The 22721-nt window shown below is 43.4% G+C and overlaps 1 protein-coding gene across 1 annotated transcript in view; it reads right to left on the bottom strand.

Annotated features, from left to right (window-relative positions):
• Positions 1-18785, bottom strand: part of TRPM8 (transient receptor potential cation channel subfamily M member 8) — a 44002-nt gene extending 25217 nt beyond the window's left edge. Inside the window, exons 1-9 of the mRNA XM_068407471.1 lie at positions 18669-18785; positions 17000-17073; positions 14024-14180; positions 10099-10276; positions 9225-9397; positions 7876-8050; positions 6716-6783; positions 3129-3326; positions 601-703 (exon numbers count right to left, since the gene is read on the bottom strand). Coding sequence (XP_068263572.1) covers positions 601-703; positions 3129-3326; positions 6716-6783; positions 7876-8050; positions 9225-9397; positions 10099-10276; positions 14024-14180; positions 17000-17073; positions 18669-18785 — 1243 coding nt within the window. The remainder of the gene's footprint in view (positions 1-600; positions 704-3128; positions 3327-6715; positions 6784-7875; positions 8051-9224; positions 9398-10098; positions 10277-14023; positions 14181-16999; positions 17074-18668) is intronic.
• Between the last annotated feature and the right edge of the window lie 3936 nt (positions 18786-22721).

Below are 22721 nucleotides of genomic sequence, written 5' to 3'. Positions count from 1 at the left end.
CATGCATGGACAGGAAAATGAGGTCAGCACAGCAACCTTCACAGAGCACCAGTTCTGCTCTGCTGGAGTAGTAGAGAGCCCAGGTCTGAATTATTCACAGTGGCAAGTCGCTGGGATTTGAAAGAGTTAGGAAGCAGCCCTGCACCTTGACTGTTAATTAACAGAATACTTCTCTCCCTGCTGAATGCCAGTCAAACCTCTTCAATCCACATATACCAAAGCTACCTGATTTTACATTGCAGGATGCCAAGTAATCCACTTCTGCAGTATAACCAGAAAAGATCCTTTGCTCGGCTTCCTGACTCCCTGTTGTGTTGCATACTTGTGTGCTACTCTCAGAGACACTATCCCAGCATCCCCAAAGCTCTGCTGAATGCCTTCCTAATTATCTGGACTGGGTTTTGATCTCACCACACTAACAGATACCATAATGCTGCTGTAGGCTGTCCACACCACTTCAGATGAAGACAAGCTCCACGCTGTGGCAGGAGCTTAACTCTAGAGCGATGGCACTGCTCTAGGGAAGGCTGTTCTAGAAAATAAATAGTCATCTTTTTCCATCTATTTAAAAAAAAAAAAAAGAAAAAACCAATTACTTGCCTTTGTACAGAGCAAAAGAAATGGCATTGCTCACAATTTCATCTCCAGCTTCTTCTATTTTGATAACTGTCAGTAAATGAGGGTTCTCAAGGACTTCTTTGATCTACAAAATGGAAAAGTTTCATTTCAAAGCAGTCTAGGCTGTTTAGCAGTTGATCTCCTAGAGCACCTTTAAAGGAAAATTCTCCTCACATTGCAGCAAAGCTGCTTCTCAGTCTTATTTCCACATACAGTTAAAATTTAATCAAGTCCGGATAGAAGTAGATAATGAAATTTATTTTAAAGTCACCAAAGTACAAGATTAATTATCCTCTGAACATACAGCAAATAACTGTGATTCCCTCTATGCAGAACATCATAACCAAAAAGATATCATCTCAGTAATTAGAAACTACTCATAAAGAAAAAACAGATTGTGACAGTGCAAGTTTCAACAAAAGCTGAGCATTTTATCAGAGAACAGTTTCTACCTCCTTGTGCTTTGCCAAAAAAGAGAGATCATTTCTCACATAACCAAGGCTTATAAAGTTACTTTCATTCTAGGACATAGGAAACAAACAATCTTAGCCATTCTTGATTGCAGGACGACGTACAACCCAAGGCAGCTCAGCAGAAGTTGTGAAGATTGTGGCCTTGTTTCCCGAACAGGGAAAACTGTCTTCAGCAGCTCCATGCTCGTCAGTACAGAGCTCCTTCTGCAAACCAGAGGCTCATGGTCTGCTCAGAGAGCAGGTTCTTCCTCTTCAGGTTTGGACGCCACAGCCCCCAGCCTCAAACTGCAAGTTCAGGCTCGGTTTCTGCAGGACTTTTTCTGCAAAAGGCCATGCCCTATTCCTGCCCTTTGTCCTGTAAGCTTCTTAATACAGAACCAGAAAATTGTTGAGGTTATAAGATAGCTCTGGAGACCCCACTGCTCAAAACAGGGTCAAGTGGAGCAGGCTTCCCTGTGGAATTTGCAGGTTGTCCCATGGACTCACTCTGCCAAGCTCTGACCAAGAGTTTTGACTCAGGCCTTACCCGAAACAATACCTCCTTAAACTTCAATACCCAGAAGCTTTGCTTGGTTTACATCAAAGAAAATACACACAGGAATTTGAGTGTCTGAGTTCGTCTCCAGGGCCTGCAAACAACTTGCAATGCTACATTCATTTAAAAAAAAAAAAAAAAAAAAAAAGTTAAAGGCAGGGGGGCAGAAAGCTGAGAGAAGGGGCCTTAAGTGTACAAGAAGCAATACAACATTTTCCATCCCCCATTACGAACTTTGGCTGAGGTTTGAATATGCACTCCCTGCTCCCCGCTGTGAGCGTGGGTAGGAGATAATTAACCAAGAGAAGAAAACAGAATCAGACCCCAGGATAAAGCATTGGGCAGTTAATTGAGAAAGTCAATTAGCTCAAGTTAATGGATTGTTCAAGTGAGCTGAAGTATTGCCGGAGCTAAGGCTTCTGAAAAATAACAGAACATTTAAGATTTTTCCTGGAGCTCGATTTTTTTCTGTTCCTATTAAGGAGAGCAGAAGTATACCTAAAACCGTATCCATCTGAAGGTCAGGTAACCAGAGAGTTGCAACGGTTTCCTGAGACAGGCCCAAGCAACCCAAGATGGTAGATGTTCTCCCTAGTACTCCAGTTTCCCCAGTCTCCAAAAACCACTCTCGTAATAAACAGTTACATATAGGATCACAATGGTGACTACATCCTGAAGGCTTTACCTCTACTCATAGAGGCAAAAAAAAAAGGCAGAAAAAAAAAGAAGAATTTGCTGGTGTATGTACAGCGCTGTACCTTCAACTGCATCCCATGTACACAGCCTAGTAACTCAATGCTTTATTTAGCAACAATGTCCCAATGCAGATGGTGTAGGGATGCTGCTGTGACAGAATATTGACCAAGCAAGCTGCTAGTCCTAAAGGCCCCACTCCTAATCTGTAAGGGAAATCTGTCCTGCCTGATATCTTAAGGGATGCAGGAAGACAGACAAAAACCCTGGAACAAATGAGAAAATCCTGAAGTAGATATGCCAAAATTTGAAAGTCTGTGGGGTAGCAGTGATAACCCTTTGTCCCTGGGCAATCCAGCAGCATTTAGCAGCACGAGGCTCGATTCAGCAAATATCCAATTTCTCCACCTTCACAAAGCACTCAAGGGAATTGCAACACCAACCAGCACATCAGCCAAGAAATACATCCAACAGGAATTGCAAGCATCCAGGGAGCAGACAGTTACAAAACACCTGGCCTTAGCTCTCCTGTGCCCAGACCTAAACCCAGACATGTGCGGCTGTTCCAAAATAATGCAATTCCCTGCCCCTTTGGTTACAATCCCTATAAAATAGAAGAGTTTCGAATTTTTCTTTTTTAAATCCTGTTAAATGCACTCCTCAGGGATACGTCACAGCCAGGAGCCCCGCATATCCTGTAAGTATCACCAGATAGCAACATCCCTGATTTGGAAGCCACTGGCTGCTCCTGACCTCCTGTTTCCTCTACCCCTCAGCCTCACTAGCTCCCTGCAGTAGCACAGACTTACCCATTTGATCCAGCTTTCAGTCTCCTCTTCCGAGAGCCTTGAAATGGTGCGAGGCAGATACCTGAGCAAGCTCTCCTTGACGCATGAAGAAGCAAGAGTGCCTTCTGCCTCCATCAAGCTAGCGATAACGTCAGCAATCCGGCCAGAGCCTTCCACCACAACACAGGGAATCTTACTCTTGATGGCCACATTGATAGACTAGGAAGCCAAAGAGGGAGAGGTCACCACTTGAAGCATGACTGTTATTAGAGCCTACTGTTCAGTAAGAAAGCCTAGAGATTGTGGGTTTGACTTAGGTGAGTAAAACAGAAACCCATGGTCCAGAGCAGTATTTTTATTACTACCTACTGATACCTTACCAATGACCACTCTTTAAAAGAGCATTCACCTAATGACAGAGAGCTGTGAAGAGCCCCACAGACACTGAGGGACGCAAATCACCATCTGCCAAATTTTAGAGTTGATTAGCAGATCAGGAAAATTGCCAAGCAGAAATGGCATTCAGGACACATTACAACACTGCCTAGCTACAGCCACTGCCTTGAGCATTGCTCAGGGAACACCACAGCTGAGTAAAAGGACTCTGGCTTTATTTGCTGGATATGCAAGCAGCAGTCTTTTACACAGAGATCACGTCTGTAGCATCACGAGAACATCGAACTCCAACGTTAGTGAATGTCTCCAAGTAGCTACTTATGTGATTTCTCACACAGCGATGTTGTACACTGCTTACCAGCAAGATAAAAAAAAAGTGTTGAAATAATGATGGAAGGATCATTAGCCCTCCTGTTGCAAGGACCACAACAGGAGACATTTATTTAATTTGCTTCACTACCATTGAGAACACAGTCACCGGAACAGAAGCTGCCTGCCAGAAAGTTGTACAAAAGTAGTCAATGCAAGTTATGATCAGTCACTGGAAAGACAGAACATCTATCAGCTATCCGAAGAGACCGTTTCCTAAGAACAAAAAAATCAACTTAGACTTGTCAAAACTGTGAGCACCATACTCTTGTCAATTGAACAATGCGTCCATGAGAAAAGCAAGGCATTTTTTCTTGCCAACCAGGTCAAAGTGGTTTTCTTAAGAAGGGTCCAGCTAAAGTGAGTGTTTTACATCACAGGGAGTTTAAAACAGAAGCCTGAAACAGTTTTACTTCTCCTCTGCTAAAGCTGATTCCTGTCATCATGCACCAGCCTCAGAAGCTGAGAAAGAGGGAGTCTTTCCTAGCCAACACCGCTAAGATCAAGGCATGCCAAGGACAGACGTCCACAGCAGAGAACCTGCTGTGTCACTTTGTGCTGATCAGAGACTCTATTTACTCCTTGAGAAGATGGCTTCACCTACAAATGAGCAAGGCAGCAGACACCAATATCTCCGTGTACTAGTAACACTGATAAATAGCCAAGAGACCGGCATGAACCCCTAACTGAACTATCACAGAATCACAGAATGTTAGGGATTGGAAGGGACCTCGAAAGATCATCTAGTCCAATCCCCCTGCCGGGGCAGGATTACCTAGACCATATCACACAGGAACATGTCCAGGCGGGTTTTGAATGTCTCCAGAGAAGGAGACTCCACAACCTCTCTGGGCAGCCTGTTCCAGTGTTCAGTCACCCTCACCGTAAAGAAGTTTTTCCTCAAATTTAAGTGGAACCTCCTGTGGTCCAGCTTGCACCCATTGCCCCTTGTCCTGTCAAGGGATGTCACTGAGAAGAGCCTGGCTCCATCCTCTTTGCACTTGCCCTTTACATATTTATAAACATTAATGAGGTCACCCCTCAGTCTCCTCTTCTCCAGGCTAAAGAGACCCAGCTCCCTCAGCCTCCCCTCATAAGGGAGATGTTCCACTCCCCTAATCATCTTTGTGGCATCCAGTTACTTTTCAGAGGAACTTCTTGCCAGGAATTACACATTTGATTTAACATGGCTTTTATTCATTCTGGTTAGATAGCTAGTAAGTCTGTGTTGTGTATCATTTCTTAACAGCAGGTTTGAGGTCTCTCCATAACATACCTATAACCACAAGGCTGCCCAAGTAACTACAGTGCGAGGTGTAGAGAAACAGCTCCTTCAGTGATGGCCAAGTTCTCTCAAACATTGGTAGTTTGGAACTAAAAAGAGAGATGGGCATATTCAACATGTCACTTCAGCAAAGCTTTGCTCCAAAACCTGAATGGATGGTTTAGTTTCATCTTAGGTCCTCTGATTAACACATTGAGCTCTGCATCTGTATTCATCTACAATCTACCTGTGGGCAAAGCTAAAATTAGTCACGTGAATGGAACCAAAGCGCCCAGAAAACATACAGGGATGCTGGGATAATGACCTGAAATTCCACAGAGTGGTTCAGACTAATTGATTAACGTTAGCAATGAAGTGGTAACAGAGACCGTGCTTTGAATTCACATAGTCATCCTGACAGGCAAACGAGTTTGATTAGCCTCATTACTAACAGCATAGCTCTGGTCAGAACAGGTAGTACCAAAATCACCTTTTCAAAAGAGATAATTATAAATATCACCCTGCTTCAATTTTACTGACTCAAACACTGACAGACTCTCATCATTGTCTCCTACCCTCTTGCAAAATCCAGCCCCTTTCCCAGCACTTTCTCAGGGTTCTTCAGCCCAGGCTACGTCAACTCTTCTTGCTGCTAGTCAGAGCCATCTCATCCTCACCCACTGTTGCTGTTCCCTTCCCACCCAGCCTGATTTCACATCCTCTGGTCCCAGGACCCTTTGCTCCATCAGTCCTACCCTCCTCGCTCAGGCCACTCATCGTCACTCTTGCAAGGTGGAAGGGGAAGTAACAATCCTGTTGTTTAACACTGAGGCAGATCTAGAAGTCATCTCTTTTTCCCCCTTCCCTAAGAGTTACTTAGACATCCTGTTTCAAGACATTTCTTTCTGCCTTCTCTGCTCTCCATTCTGTTCATCCTCTTCCTACCTGTCGTCTATTTGATGATGATACCTGCTCTCTCCCCTTCCAGGGGTCAGAATCAGCAGAGCCCTCCTGCCTTGCTCAGCTATCTAGATTTAAATTAGGTGCAGCCCCCAGTACTCAGGGGCAGCCATCGCAAGTCAGTTCAAGCAAGCTCTGAGCTGGAGTATCTCCAGCACAAGCTGATCTTCCTTGTATATTACTAGAAAGCACTGATCTCCACTGAGCATGGGCAAGCCAAGTTTTTCCAAACCAAAGTTTAGGCAAATTTGTATAAAAAGGATCAAGAGCTACACGGCTGACAAAGGCTCTTCTGTTTGCTGCTCAAATAAACACAAGAAACAAACATTTTTGTGCTGGATTTGTTATGGAAGAACTAAGACAACTGAACTGTCCCAGCCAAAAGTTTTCCAGGATGTCAGTCTGAGGTAGAAATTTTGCAAAGAAAATTTTAACTGAAACCAACTTCATAAGCTTAAATGCAATTGCAAGCAAGGTCTTTCTACAGCAAGTGCTTGGCAAGCTTCAGTAAATTACAGGACTGTCTACTTTATCATGTTGCTTGTGGAGCAATGTGTCTCAAATATTAGAGCAATGTGCCTACTGTCACTCCTGGAAATAAGAAAAAAAAAAAACTTACTTTCAAAGTCTCCTTCCCTCCACCTTGGGCAAAACACACAATTGGAATCTTCCCACCATAATTAGATTCTGTGAACAAGCCAAAAGGAAAAAAAGGAAAAAGATTCCATCCATTAAAGCAGTTTGAACAACTTATTTTTCCTGAGTACAATGAATTTCCAAGTAGTTCATGCAGACACTCCAATACTGTTGTACTGTTGATTTTGCCAAATTCATTAACAGCTTTTTCCTGGTTTTAATGAAAACTCAGTTTTGCCTAACAGTCTGCATAGCTGGCTTCAGACATCCTTCTCCACCAGATGCTTTTTTCCTCCTCACAATCATAATTTTTACTAGCTCTGAAGTCCCCCAAACATGATTTTATTCTATTTACCTATTGCTATTGCTTTGACCATTTTGAGCCTAGGTGCAAGGTTCTTATGACAAGTTGAAGATTCAGAACCTCTGACTTCACATTTTCAATTGTAAAGGAAAGCTAAGAATTCTGTAAATCTAGGAGCTAGTGTTTAAGAGACATAAGTTTCATAACGATTCTGGGTGGTTCGTCATGACTAACAGCAAATATGCTTCAGCTGAGGTAAACAGTAAAAAAACCAAAAAAAACCAAAAAACACAAACAAACAAAAAAAAAAAAACACAACACAAAACAAACTTTAGCTAAATTTCCTGACAAGGCTTTTGACTTTTTTTTCCATTTTGGCAAAGAAGGTGCTGAAAGATAAATTATTTAGGAGCAGGTTGCAGATGGATCAATCACCCTCCCAAATGAATATTTTGGGAAAAGCCTAACTTCAGGTCCTGTGTAGTTGTGCTTCAGCTACCTGGAATTCAGTGCCAGGTAGGAACTATGTAGAAGGGTCAACTTCCAACAGAGAGTCCAGCAGGAAGGGAGGGAAGGACTGAATGGCTGGATGATTTGCTGTGTCCCACAAAGGACCATAGTCACATACCAAAAAAAAGATGAGGGGAGGGGTATTGCTCTGAAGAAGCCTGGTTGTTCCTGAAAGTGCTCAAGATGCAATGCAGTTAACACATCCCTTCCAACTCAGCATCCAAGGGATGCTAACGCTACTCTCTTGTTCCCAGAAAATCACTGTGAATCAGCCCCAAAGCATGCAAGGACTAAGGAGGAGGAGGTCTGCAACCTGATGCCACACCTACCTGGGATAACCCGCTCCGAAATGTACTTTTCTAACTGAGTTCGTACTTTTGCCTCTATCGTGGGGTGTCCATGGGTGCCATTATCAACCAGTAAGAGGTGGGTGTGATTATTATCCAGGCAATAGAGTGGGTCTCTCTTGAGATCATCCATTATGTAGTGGGCCAAGTAGTACCCCTAGAAGCACAAGCATAGTGTTTAAAAGAGATGCAAGAGCAGAGCATGCACAAGCCTTCAAGGACAAGCCAGTGACAGCTGAACCCCTAGCCACCAACTATTCCTCATTAGTTAGAAGTCCGGATTTCCTGACTCAGGACACTGCTCACTGGCTATCCCAACAGCAGAAGAAGACAGTGAGAGAAACCCCATACAAGAGCACAGCATGAATATTTGTAGAGAATTTTTTCTTTACAAGAGTGGCCTGATTTGCGATGATCCTCTCATAACCTCACCTCAGCCAATGGAACAGTGAAAGTTACTTGCAACAGCTTAGTCCTTTCAGAGATCCTGTTAAGCAACACGTGCTTCCTTCAGCCACCAGAAACATTAAATCTGTGGTAAACTTACTTTCAACACCTCACAGAACTGGAGAATTTTTTAGGTTGGAAGGGACCTCTTGACATCATCTAGTTCAACCCTCAAACCTCTTCAGAGCCCTCAGTAAACTAAACTGCTTTTATTTATCTAGCAGGATGTTTTTTAGACATGTTCTATAACATCTAGTGCACAAAAGACAAGGGTATCTGACAGATAGGACAAGAGTATCCATGAGCAAGATCTGTAACAGTGGCAGCAGGTACAACATGTCTTAGCTCACGGGAATCTCCACTACGAGCTACTGTGTAGGGATTTCGCAGCAGCTAGAATAACCATGAAAGAGGTTATTCCCTAATGCTCTGCCAGACATGAAATTAGAGCAGCTGAACTTCCACACAGGTATTCTAAGCCCACAGCTGACATCCTCCCCACCAGGCCTGATGTGTGCAGCTGTGTTGAACATGAGAACACTTTAGTTTCTTCCTGTTCTGGGAAGAGCACCTGATGTCTCTTCTCACTGCTAAGTACACTGAAGAAAAGCTGGCCCAAGGCTGAATTGTTTAGGACGCAGCAGGTCAGACTAAGTAGACAGACGTGTTCCTACACAAACATTGCACTGGAAAGCATTCTGCTAAGTTCTGCTTTACCAGAACATACAAGCAAAGCTTGACTGACCACTCAAGCAGTCATCACATGGCTGCTAGCAGCAGCCTAGCAGACATTGCTGAGAGCAGTGGTCAGTCAGGGACACAACCTGTATAATTTACAGCCAAGCCTTCTCTTTGTTTCCCCACCAACCATACACATTTCTTACATCATTATCACCAGTGCGAATCAGACTGTCTCGGTTGGAAACCATGCCCCAGGCTGCTATGCCAATAGCCACCACATTCTCCTCTGAGCTCCGACTGATGGTGTTGTCTCTGACCACTTCCCCGATGTACTTCATCAGCCCGTAATGCGTGCCTCCTGTGAAAATCCAGGCCCCTGGGGACAACATGCAATAACCTGGGAGAAGGTAGTGCAATACCCACACTCCTAATGTATTACCTTTAAGATACCACAACCCAACCCCCTCTCAAGACCTTACACCTCAGAAGAGGCATTTATTCTTCAATTAAACACAGAATAACAGAATGGTTAGGGTTGGAAGGGACCTCTGGAGATCATCTAGTCCAACCCCCTGCCAAAGCAGGGTTACCTAGAGCACTTTGCACAGGGTCACACCCAGATGGGTTTTGAATATCTCCAGAGAACGAGACTCCACACCCTCCCTGGGCAGCCTGATCCAGTGCTCTGTCACCCTCAAAGTAAAGAAGTTTTTCCTCATATTCAGATGGAACTTCCCATGTTTCAGTTTGTGCCTGTTGCCCCTTGTCCTGTCACCGGGCACCACTGAGAAGAGTCTGGCCCCATCCTCTTGACACCTGCCCCTAAGATATTTATAAGCATTGATAAGATAAAAGCAGAAAATATGCTACACAACTTACCTCACATTATTATGGGCATCCTGTTGACGAGCTCTCAACCCTGTTACTTCCAAACTGTTCGGTCACATTTGCCCCAAGTGCATCAGCCGAGCAGAAACAAACTGAATGCTCTGCTTCCCTGCTGAGCCATTGAGCTGCTACCTCTCCAACAGTATTATGCAGCAATAAAATAATACAGACACATAGGCATGTCTTTACCTTTGGACTGGGCAATGTAGATCAGTCTGCTGAATATCTTGCGCATCCGGGGCTTGAGTGCAAAGTTCTTTGCGCCCCCCGTGACAGAGATGACAAGGTTAGGGGTTTTCAGGTGCCAATGCTGGGTCATGAGATCATAGAGTGTTTCAGAGTCTGTGTCGCATGACAAACGGATGTACTTGGGTGAGAGAAAATAAGAGAACAAATATAGCAAAAGATAAATAGTGATAGCTGGGAACAGACCAGGAATTGCATTTTCTTCTCTAATGTACACTCTTATTCCAACAGCCAGTAGGTGAAGTGATGACAAAGTCTTTGTTTATTCCTCTAAAGCATCTTTATCCTCCCCCTGCAACCAGGCACCTAACCAACCTTCCACTAGAGGAAGGCAAGAGCACTGACCTTGGGATTCAGAGGAACATTGGAAGGATGAACACAACACTGAGGAAGTTTACGGTTTAACAATTTTAACTGTAACAATACTATTTATAGCTTAGATCATGGATTACTGGTAGCATTGTTGTAAGTGAGCTAATAATTACAGTTGTATTTCAATTACACTATTCAAGCCTTAATTTAATGAACTATGAATTCCAGGCTCCATGTGTATGGCGTCCCTATTGTAACACATACCCATAACAGCATTTTAAGTATAACACATAACAACTTTATCAAATATGTCATAAAGCCTGAACACTGTATGAGGATGCCATAAAGGACACTAGATAGATAAACTGGCTTCAGGTGGACCTACTATGTCTCAATTTATGTAAAAGGCTCTCTGGCTTTTTCTTGCTATGCTATTTGAGAGCCCCTTTACAATTTCACCACTGTTGGTAGCTTAGCATGATGGACTTGTGGAAGACAGTCATGGCTATACAGTCCACACCAGGAGATGAAAAGGAGTAACTTGGACCTGAATCCTAGTGGATTTTGTATAGATTGCCCAGTATTTGCAGCAGAGGAAAACCAAGGGATTATTTTGAGGAAGAAATGTCCTATCTTGACAAACATTTATCTTGAACTAAGGAACATATTAATCTGTTCCAGGACAGGTTCCCAGGAACAGTTATTGCATCTGGCTCAGAACAGCACATCACTGAGGAAGCCTCGCAGGCTCTAGCACCTACACAGGAAAGCTAAGGGATTCCCATAGCTTCTGCTCTCAGAAGCATCAGCCACGTAAAGCCTTGGTGTTTTTCAGGAGAGAGTCCCCCCTCATAGGGGAGGGGAGCCTGCCAGAAACGTTAACTGCTCCACTGAGCCGGTGAGCCATCCCCACAGCAAACCTCATTAGATTAAAAGGCATTTCTCCTAAACGCGACTGACACACAAAGTACCTTATGTCTGTATGACCACCTTCATTCCATCAACCGTTAAGGTTTCCGGTTGAACGACTTGTTGTTTTCACCTATACATTCAATGTCCCAGCAACTATAGGGCTGGCACTTGCCGCCTCCCGAGTCCTGTGCAGGCTCGACGGCAGCGGGTGAAGCCCTCGGTGCAGCCACTGTCTCTCTCCGAGGTCCACCGGTGCCATCTGCTGGTACAGCCAGATGGTGCACCCCAACCACCACCCACACAACCCTCCAACACAGGCCGTGACAAGTGCATTCCCAGTAGCTGAACTCAGAAAGGCATTCAGAGAAGTATTTTTTTTCACATTAAGGGCTACCAGAACATAAAATACAGCAACTGCAATGTCCTGGGACATTACAGGGTCCGAGCAACACTGCAGAAAAAAAGAGTGCGCAAGCAGGGTCGAGATTTTATCGGTCTGTTCGCATCTAATATTTCTGCTCAGAACTTCTAAGGACTCAATCCGTCTTAAAATACGCATGGTATAAAACTTCCCATCCCTCAATGATAATAGTCAGCAATTCTTAGGTTACCTTGGGTTTGAAGTCCTCCCCACCACGCATGAGATCAAGAGACAATATTTTGCAATGTTTAAGACCAGCAGGTGCCTTCAAGTATAAGGAATGAGAATGTGGAATAGAGATGTAACTCCAGCCAATGTGCTGATGGGATGGATTAGGAGACTTACATGCAGTATTTGAACAGTGTGTGCTCTGAAACATGCACAGCGGCCTTGAGAGTCCTCATGAAACCACTAAGGGAACACAAACTGATTTCCAAGGTGGGAAGGGGGACACAAGCTAAAGAAAGAACACCTAAGTTTTGAGAACTTAGAAATATTGCAATAGAGTGAACCGTTCTTCTTTCAGTAAAGGTACACAGAAGCTTACAACACAGTAGTATGAAGTTAAAATATGCACATCAAGAAATATGTGAAGTACTTGGATCTGTTTAAGCATGATTCAAAACCTTCAGTCTTTATTTCCCACAGAAATGCCTCTTGTTTCTCCTACTTTATGCAAAACAAACCCAATTAATTTACATAGCATGCTCTGATTTTCCTCATTTATTTTGATTGTCTCAAGCAAGCTGCACTGGCAGTAAATATCAGTCATTTAGAAGAAACAGATGAGCTCAGCCACATGTGACTCCTCACACAGTATCAGTACAAATCATCAGCCACACCACCTATTTCCTTCTTTCCACCCCTCTGTTGGCCCTACACCAAGGAAAAACAAAAAAAAACCACGACAAACAGAATAAAACCTCTGAAGTTCCACTGATATCTTACATCCCTACTGAATTTACAATCATCGTAAGATCTCCACCCTGGGAAATACTCAATATTCCATTGGTTATGGGCCTGAGCAAGCTGGTCTATGTGGATATGCTTTAAGGAAGAGTTTTGGCTAGAAAACTCTGGAGAGACCTTCCAAACAAAATTACTCTATGAGGGTGTGGGACATACAAACCCCATTCCAAGATCCCACAACATCCCTCAGAGTGTCCAGTCCAAGGCCTAAGATACAACTGTATGGGAAGGAGCACTGTACATCCACAGACTCTGATGATCTGCACATAGAACAGCTAAGGAGGAAGGGAATATAGGTCATCAAGCTGTGTAGGCAGGCATTGGATGACATGCGGTGCAATTTTAAAGCCATTACAAAGCACAAGTGATGATTTAATGGAGTAGCAAGCAGGTACATGCAACTTCTGCACTGAAGAGTACAGATCCTCCAAAGAAAGGTCTTACATCCCTACAGATATGAAATCCTCATGGTTATCACCTCATGGATCCTGCTGCACCTTCAAAGGCAAGGCATGTTACACATGCTCCTGTCCCAGGAGTTGAACTGCTGAGCACCCTCACACCATTTTCTTTCTAAAGCATAGGTTAGTCCACACTAGAAAGGTGCAATGTTCCAAAAAACAGCCTTGTCTTGGCGTTAAAGTCAGACAGTCAGGAGCAAAGCATCTTTATCAGGAGCTTGATCATTCAGGCACTTCAGCTTATCATGTTCACCACTAAAGATGGGTAAAAGGGTACTAAGTTGCCCCTCAACCCCATGACATTGGTATAGACAGGGACCACAAAATAGCCACTGTAACTGTACTCTGATATGGTCAGGGTACAGAGTCCCAGTGAGAGACATCACAGATCTAGTTTAAAGTTATTTCCTCCTAGCCCAAGACCTTCAGAATTTTATTACAGGCCAATTACAATAAAACTAGCTAGACAAAAAAAAAGAAAAATAATAATTGAGCATCACCCTCATTCACCCATTCTTCCTGCCATGCCTGGAAACAGATAACCTCTTTTCACTCCCATCATCAGCCTAAGAAAGAAATAACATTCAGGAAATTATTCTTTGTTACCTATTTTCAGGGCCTGAGAAACCAGCTTGTCTCCTTTGTAGCCTAACTCCTTCCATTCCCATTAGAATAAAATCGACTTTAGCTTCACTTTCCCTGCTTTTCAGGGGCTTCCACTGGCATTGGGTTCAGGACTGAATACAGTGCACCCAACAGGGGCCTGACATAAACCCTTAATACAATCGCTTACCTTTCCTCTTTTTCCCAGGTTTTCAAACTGAATGTCCCCAAAGGCATCAGTAGGAAGTTCCTTAGTGTGCTTCTTGTAGTTCCATTTTTCATTGGTATTAATCTGAGTGCCCTCTATGTGTTGGTTTTCAGGGTATCCACATTTACATAAGTTACCCCTGAAAGAAGAATGAATAGACATGCAACCCCACAGTTATCATCCTGAGCACACAAAAGTAAGCTCTAATATGTTTATTAACAAGAGACAAATTTTTCACGGCTGACACCACCTTCAAAAACTTCTGCTCAATCAGGACATTTCCAAGAAGTGTTAGTCTGCAACAAACCTGGAGCTTGTAGAATACAGGGTGCCTCCCATAGCAGTCACATCAAGCACAACAACTGGGAACAGGGTTGTGCCAACACAACTCAACATGTCAAGCAGCAGATGGAGCACCGGAACCAGTTGTGCATGCGACTCCGCTTGGATGTGCTACCTGACAAATTAACAGCTAAGAAGAACTAGCTCTCAGCTGAGCCCAGCATCTAATCATGGTTCCTCCCCCCAGAATCTGCTTCTGTCTAGCACTGGGCAATGGAGTAGTGTACATCTCATGAACCAGTCTGTGCTGAGAGATGAGCTGACACTTCTGGATGGGCCTTACCTGTGCGACCTCTTTCATTATCACAAACCAAGTTAGGTCACCAGCAGCTTAATTTGAAACCCTACAACTGTGCACAGAAATGAAGAAAATGAACCAGAACTCAGCATCAGACACCACCAGAAGTGACCTCATCTGCTGCTAATCTGATGTGTACAAATGGTTTCTTTCCCTTTTTGTGCTCTCAGCCGGATATGAAGAGTTCACTAAGATGATTACTAAGTGTAATCACTTTCCATGCAAACCCAGGGCCTGACTGGTGTCTAAGCACACCTAAGACATATTCACATCAAGAGGGAATGGACAACTGGTTTCTGAGCAGATTTTGCAAGCAGTTTGCTGTGTTCCTAGAACACTTCCCCCACCACCTCCCCTATGCGCTGCACAGCATGGAGTGCAGTTACTACCAATGCCCTCCTCACCAGCACTGAAATTGCATCAAGGGGAGGAAGATTCTGCACTTTGGCTGTGCAGGACTAGTTGGGAAAGCCAGGAGAACTCTTTTCCTAGGAAAAGCTGCAGCACAAACCATGAAGTCTTCTGCATAGCCTATATCCCTGCTTCCTCAGAGGACATGAAGAAAGGGTCCTTGCTTATGAAAAGACAGAGTTGACTGGCAACTGTAGTCAGCCAAGTACAGTAAGCATTGTCAACAGCAATAGGAGGGAGCAAGTGCAGCTCCACAGTCTCAGTTAACAGGCAACATCAGGTAAACACTTGCACAATGTTGATTTTGCTAAGAGCACAAAAAAAGTAGATGGGGAGACAAAGCAAGAGGAACGATGCTATTAACAGCACTGTGCAATTTGGCAAGGGGGGGAGGAATTAATGCATTGGCCCAAAAGGATTAAGATGAGGACATTAATTTGTGTGCTTACAGTGACCTTTACAGTTAGCTTGCAGACTGCAAACATGAGACTGAGTAATGCCCTCCTGTGAAGATTGCTGTAAAGCTAAGTCACAGCATGCGTTTCCGAAGGAGAGAAAACTGACATGTTTTCTTCTACTCCGCTGTAGCTTGCAAATAAAACCAGCTTACCTTAAAAACAGATAGACAAAAAAACTCAGGAAGTTATAAAGTATGACTTGCAATCCTTTCCCAGTGGGCTTGTAGGAAGAGAAGCTGATAAGAACCAGCTCTCCATCCTTCGTTGGTCCTTTGCCAGACATCCCATTTTGGATGGCAGAAGAGTTTCTACATAAGACTTTCTGAAATGAGACTAATTTCCCTCCCTCTCTCTCTCCAAGGTATTTTTCCTCCCAGCTTCAGAGGAGAGTAGAGTTACTGAGAGCCCTCAGGGCACTGTATTAGGATTTCTGCAGCTGCATTAGTTGGATCACTTTTCTCCTGAGATTACAAAAAAAAAAAAAAACAACACCCAAAAAAACCCAAAAGCAATGTTCTAGTCCTCAAACTTACATTGCATAAATACTTGTGCCTGAATATGGAGCAAGTTTAACATCTTAAGAGAGCATCAGCCCGAGCAAAACCTGTTGGCTGTTCTCTCTGCTGTAACAGCTTGTGCGTGGAATTTGTGATTTGGGTTTAAAAGGAAAATTTAAACTACGCAAAGCTCTGATACATACATACATTGTTATACACCAATACCAGTGCTGGCACCACATCCCTAAAAGCACCTATATATTGCCACAATTATGCTTCAAATAGGGAATTTGATATTAAAGCCCTTTAACAGAGCCACTGGAAGGCATGCTGTCAGAGTTAGCATGAAGGTCAGGCCTCTAGTTTTGCATCAAGTTAATTGTGGAGTAGCTCAGACTGATATTTTTTTTTTTTTACACGAGCTCCTGACAGTCTAGAGCAGTGGTCTCCAAAGTGGGAGATGCATTAAGTAAACTTTTAAAAAATTAAAAATTGTGTTTATTTCATCTTTACCTCATTCTTTTTTAATTGCTATTTTTGTGTATGTTTTATAAGGCACATAATATTAGCACAGTACTAGATGTACATAGTTTATAAATAAACATATATTGGGGGTATGCTCAAGATTTTTTTTTACTGATGGGATATGCAATCAAAATAGTTTGGAGAGCACTGGTCTAGATCTGGGAGAAGGACTCCAGGGTGCCTGTCCAACCATTAGTCTTGCAGCTTTTTTGACCATGACTGCAGAATACCCCTGGCGTACACAAACAATCCGTGACAACGAAAGGAGTTGTACAAGCCAAACTGAGGTGAGGCTGCACTGCCAGATTCAGATTCTTAAGAAAAAAAACAAAAAGTTTTCTCCCTGCCCAACCCATGCCACATGGCAGAAATACCCTCAGTTCCCAGCCCCCCACGTCTGTAAAACAAGAGAAAAATATCTGCTTACATTGACTTGGTGTCTTTCGTAAAAAAGATACATTCTCTCTTCTTAAAGTTTTCTTGGATGAAGTTGACCAAATCCTTGAAAAAGAAAAAAATTACTTGCAATAACTCATGAAACAGGAGAAACCTCAGAAACAGCACAGTCAGTTTAAACACAAAGTAAAACTGGTGAAAGTTCCTAAGTCTCCTTTCTCAAAGTGGATGGTTGGAGGCAACTAGGAAGTACTGATGGGAGTCAACAGGACACAAAAGACTACTAAAAATCACAAATAGGCATGCCAAAAAAACACACTATATCAGTATTTTTATATCTGCAAGCACAATGTACAATTAAAAAAAAATCAAAAGGTATGGCTCCCCCCTCAAAAAAAAAAAAATCTCAAACAGCAAAACAGATTTGATATCCTAAGAGTTGCTGGAGAGCCTATTTTAATTTCAGCTTTTAATCCAACAGACCCACACAGAAAACATCTTACTTGCATTCAGCGGCACAGTATGGTTAGCTGTAGACTCTAGAGCATTTCTATTCGCATGCGTTGCCATGTTTCCAAATAACTTGCAGCACTGACACTATTTTTCAAACAGTGGTTAACTCTGGTCTAGATACTGCTTACAAGACTATGGCAAACACTGTTTCTTCCCAAGGAAGAAAAAAAAAAAAAAAAAAAAAAAAGAAAAAGACAAGCCCCTCCTCTTGGGTAGGGGCTATTTTAATTCAACACAAAAAGACCCCAGCAGTAGGAGACCTGAACAACTGCAGTTATGCTTTATGTGAACTCAGTGGAATGCAAAGTCTCTCCAGCTTGTTTAACCGTTAACTCTTATATTAACCTTGAAACTCCGCAAGTGCAGGGGAAGCTTTCAAACTTGGGAGGTACAAATTCATTCCCAATCTGCCTCTGCAAGCTAGGAAAGCAAAAAAAAAGTTTCTGGCTTGCTGATAAAGGTTTGGAGGTTTGGGGGTTTTGTTTGTTTTTAAGCACAGATTGGATTTGCAGGCCAAGATTTAGCCTGGGATGAAAAGGGAAGCCATACAGCTATAGTTAAGTTTACCATTTTGACAGTTAAAGAGCAGTTAGTGGAAGTTATTCCAAGTGGAAAAGCATTCTTTGAAAAGGACTATAATATCCAAAACAAAAAAAATGGAAGAGAACACAATTAGCCAGTAAAAGCCACAATGATGCAAGACCAAAAAAATAAAAGGGAGGGGGAACCACTTGCTAAAGACCTAGAAGCTAGTCATTAGGCCTCTTGCAAGCCCATCAGAAGCAAGAAAATTGCCAGACAATCGCTGTGATCAGCAAACGATTGAGGTTTTTCAAGGGTCGTTCAACATAATTATATGTTGTTTGCCTTTGCCATCAATTTGCATGAAGAGGTTGGGGTTCTTCTTTATTTTGTCTCTAACTGTAATGTGAAAAAGGATTTAAAACTAGAAGCGACTAGGAACGTACGATAAAGAGTTACAGGGATCAAAAGGAATGCAATACATCCTTAGACTTTCACCATGTCAACAAAGCACGGCTACTGCTTGAGGGGTCACTGGCTAGGAAGACTTCCTCATAAGGGGAAAACTGACAAATCAATTATCCTTCTCCTGACATGACCTAATTTCGTAACCCCTGGGGCCCAAGACAACACCCAAGCTTACCAAGGATGTACCAGATACTCACGGCATCACTGCAGGACACATCTATGCTGCGAGACATGCTGGAATAGAGTAGTCTGGAACTCTCAAAATTGCCATTTCTTCGGTGTCGCATGGTGCCCATAGAAACCTGAAAGAGCATGGTGGAGGGGGAGATGAAGGAGCACTGGTCATTTCTTTCACTAGATAAAAACCAGCAAGGACACTCAGTGCCCTCAGAAGGCAAGGGAGAGGTTGTTCAAATCCAGCATAAAGAATTAGGAAGGTATCAATTCCTAAAATGTGAAACTAACACTCAGAGAAAATATTTTCTCTTTTCATACCACAAAGAGACTTTCCTCTTTCTTTCTCCACTCCAAAAAGAACTCCAAGTCAACATGCTTCGAGAAAGGATCGTACCTTTATGCCATCCCATTGAATTCATTGTCGTATCTTAACTCTTTCCCTTCCTGTCTCTGATGGGCATGCTGAAGAACTTGTGCTATTCGGTGTTTATATACAATCAGCAGTCCCTAATCCAGCATATTGACAAATTAAGTGGGATATTAGGAAGAAACTTTTCAATCACAGAGAAAACAAACTGCAGTGTAAAAAGAAGTTGGTCTGGCAGTGCACCAGAAGCCTGGAGCAGATGCAGCACCTGAACACCTGTCCCTCAGGTCTCTGTCCACTCCTGTAACAAGGACAGCCAACATGTGCGATCTGAATAGTACATGGATTACAAGTTTGTGGATGCAAAAGTTAACAAGTCACCCTTGGAAACAAACACACTTCAGTTACCCTCTAGAGCTGATCCCTGTATTGACCTCTCCCGTCTTTGAGGGAGCATCACTTCATTTGCACCAAAGCACAGAACAAAATTTTATTTATGCTATCAGCAAATACTTCAATTCCCTTTATGTTACTTTGCAAATAATATTGAAAAAGATCTTTTCCTGAAAGTAAGGCTGTTAGCCAGCTAATATGGTGAGCTCAAATTCTACTTCTTTCAACACTTTACTCTCCTGCCTTTTTCTCTCAACTGTGTGCACTGAGCTTGCCTCTCAGGTGATTCTGCCATTGCATGGCAAAAAGCATCCCTCCCAGATGCAGGAACATGCATTCTCCAGCTCTCATGAAGCAATTCCTGTGTAAGAATACATCATTTCTGAAGACCAAAAACTAGCAAGTGTGAAAAACAATTTACTCGGGGTGTTCAAGAGAAAATAGGAATGGCACAGGCAGCAGGAAGCTGTAGTCATAAATAGAACAAGGGAGTGTGACACAAACCACCCGCAAAGCAGGAAAGAAAAGGCAAGTTTGCCCAAAAACCATGTGTATTAATACCCCACAGTTATTAAAAAAAACTTTGAAAAACACTTCCTGTTGAGGGGGAGCACAATTGACTCATTCAGTGTTGTTTACTGTGCACAGTAGAAGTCCACAGCGACTTCCCCCAAATCCTTGGGCATGCCTGAAATCTCAGTTGCTCACTTTATCACTGTTAGGTGATGGAAGAACACAGAAAAAGTCCTCTGCCTCCTTCCCACCTTCTGCATGTAACAGGAATGATTTAAACAGAAGAAAAGGCTGGAAAGTGCATTTCATCATACTGCAACCTGTATAATTGGCATAGTGAAGTTGTCCCCAGCCACTGAAGTTGTCTCATTCATTCTGCATTGATTTAGTGTCATATGAAAGTAAGATGCTTAAAGAGGCACCTGCACTAAATTCAGGCACTGGCCTCCCACAACAACACTGAGCTAGCTTGCATGCCATATGAGAATCACGTAATACTGCAATTCAGACACAAACCTGAAAACCTGGTATATAGTCTGGCTGTTTGGTTACATTTCATGTGGACTCCACAGGCAGCTGAGCTTCTAAGCACCATACTGCCTTCCTCAGACCCTCATCATGGGGATTCAGGAATCTCAGAGGAGTATTCAGGATTCTCAGAGAATGCCCAGAGGAATAACAACAAAAAAGCCCCTTTCCTTCAAAACCCAACAGTGTATAATCCCTTCACATCTCTTCTGATCTATGGAGAAGTCTTTCATCACCCATCAAAATCTCTCCCTCAAATTTCAACTTCAAAATACTGGTCCAAAAGTGACTTCTCCAAATGCGTGCCATTGAGAGCTACAGTTGCACTGGCCTAAGCCCTTTACAATGGAACTCTTTCCAGCTGCAGATAAATGTCAGGCTATGCTCAAGGTTTCAAACAGTGGATCTGCCTCAGACCAATTTATTTCCTCTTTCAGCACTGCAGAAAGGTGTTAAGCTGTTTCTCAAGTGGAAGCTGCAGAAGAAAATACAGCACGCTCCTGCTTTGAAGTTCCTAATCTCTTTTGCATTAATAACTCTAGCACTTCCCATCTTCAGAGCAACGATTGAAGTCTGGCAAGCTTTGCACCAGATTCGTGAAGACTTTGTAGCAAACTTACTAAAACAGATTATAACAACAAAACACTAGAACAAACTGACCTCCAAGGAGGCCACCGGTCCGGTCCTGCCCTGCTTCAGATCTCCAGAAGAGAAGCATGGCATTATTTGCCCAGGAACTGCAAGGGCCTGTGAAAGGAGAGAGCATCTGTTCCTTTAAAAGTATTTGCTCAAGAGTCTTTTCCATGCAAAAAAAAAGGATAAGAAAAGGAGGAAGCCATAAACAAGAACACAGAGAGAAGAAAACCTGACTGATAGACAATAAGGGAGGGAGTGATGAGACCCAAACCTGGTCAATCACACTAATAGATAAGGGTATGTGGAACGTGGGAATGTTTATTCCAGCGAGGTTACCTGATGGGGTGGGCTTGTCTAATGGGATACCAAGGAAAAGGGAGAAGCCATACACAAAATATAGAGAGGCTCAAACCTGGCAAGCAAATGTAATGGAAACAAAGGCAAGAAAAAACCCCACTTTGTCAGTCGCACTGATTGATGGGCTATCAAGAAACCGAGTGGGAACTGAGACTTTGCAGCTGACAGGGATGCAAACCTGAGGTTCAAGGATGTTGGAGAGGGGCGGGTGGAACCCTGCCAGCTGAGCAGGGGAAGGAACAAAGGAGGAACAGGCAGAAAGGGGTATAAAAGGGACCCTTTGCATGTGAAACAGGGATGGTCACGCCCTTGTCTTGCTGAGCCCTGCATGTGATCACTGCAGTCTCTCCTGTCTTCTAAATAAATTATTTCTTAACTATCCGGGCAGGGGTGCTGGGCAGACAGAGGGGCTGTGAGGTGCACGAGGGATCTGCAAATGTGTGTGCTTGGGAACCCCGTGAATGCCGTGTGTGTGTGCCTGCACTAATGACCTCCTGTCTCTGCTGGCTCAATGGAAAGGGCTATTGAAGAATCACCAGATTACCGTAGCCCAGAGCTCCATTGAAGGAGTATGAAGCACTAGGAGCTCGCCAAGAGCAAACTACCATTTCTCCTCATTACTTTCCTGAGACCATTTCAGCTGCCACTTCAGGGCTAGTGGAGCCTCGTGCTGGGCACCCATGAAGTGAGGTCCAAGGAACCACCGGTGAATCATTTAGGGACTTGGCCAGCATCACCCATTCACTGACAGATGCAACACCAAGCACAGTGGTTCTGGCTTTATAGTCCGGCTATATGGTCTGGTCAAATACAGTCTGGCTTTACCTTCCCTAAGTATGGGACCATCCATTGTTCATCTACAGGCCTGCCTGGCTTTTCACAAACCCCCCTAAACACCAAAGAAGTCCTGGGTCCTGCATGTAACGGCCCCCTTCCCTGCACGACCCTCACTTCAGAGCAGATCAAGAAGGGGCTGGCAAACAAGAAGTCCACCAACAAAAGACTGATAGCTCTCACACTGCATTTCCAAGGAAGGCAAGCTACAAGAAGACAGCGACCTTGGTGTTGGCGTTATGACAGGTTTCACTCAGCACCCCGAACATTTTAGGTTTCCTCCTTTCCCTCCCCAGGCAGCACACGAGCTCTGCACACTTTACCTAGTGCAAGGATGGTTTCCCGGCATCAGCTAGAAGCAGAGAAGCAACTATCAAAGCTCTAGCAGTTCCTCTTCTACAAAGACACGCTGCCAGAGGAATTTAGAGGCTACAAGCCACAAAGC

This window comes from Nyctibius grandis, chromosome 9 (genome assembly GCF_013368605.1).
Source record: "Nyctibius grandis isolate bNycGra1 chromosome 9, bNycGra1.pri, whole genome shotgun sequence".
Taxonomy (NCBI): domain Eukaryota; kingdom Metazoa; phylum Chordata; class Aves; order Nyctibiiformes; family Nyctibiidae; genus Nyctibius; species Nyctibius grandis.
Note: the sequence above shows the minus strand (reverse complement) of the source record. Positions and strands in the feature narration are given on the sequence as shown.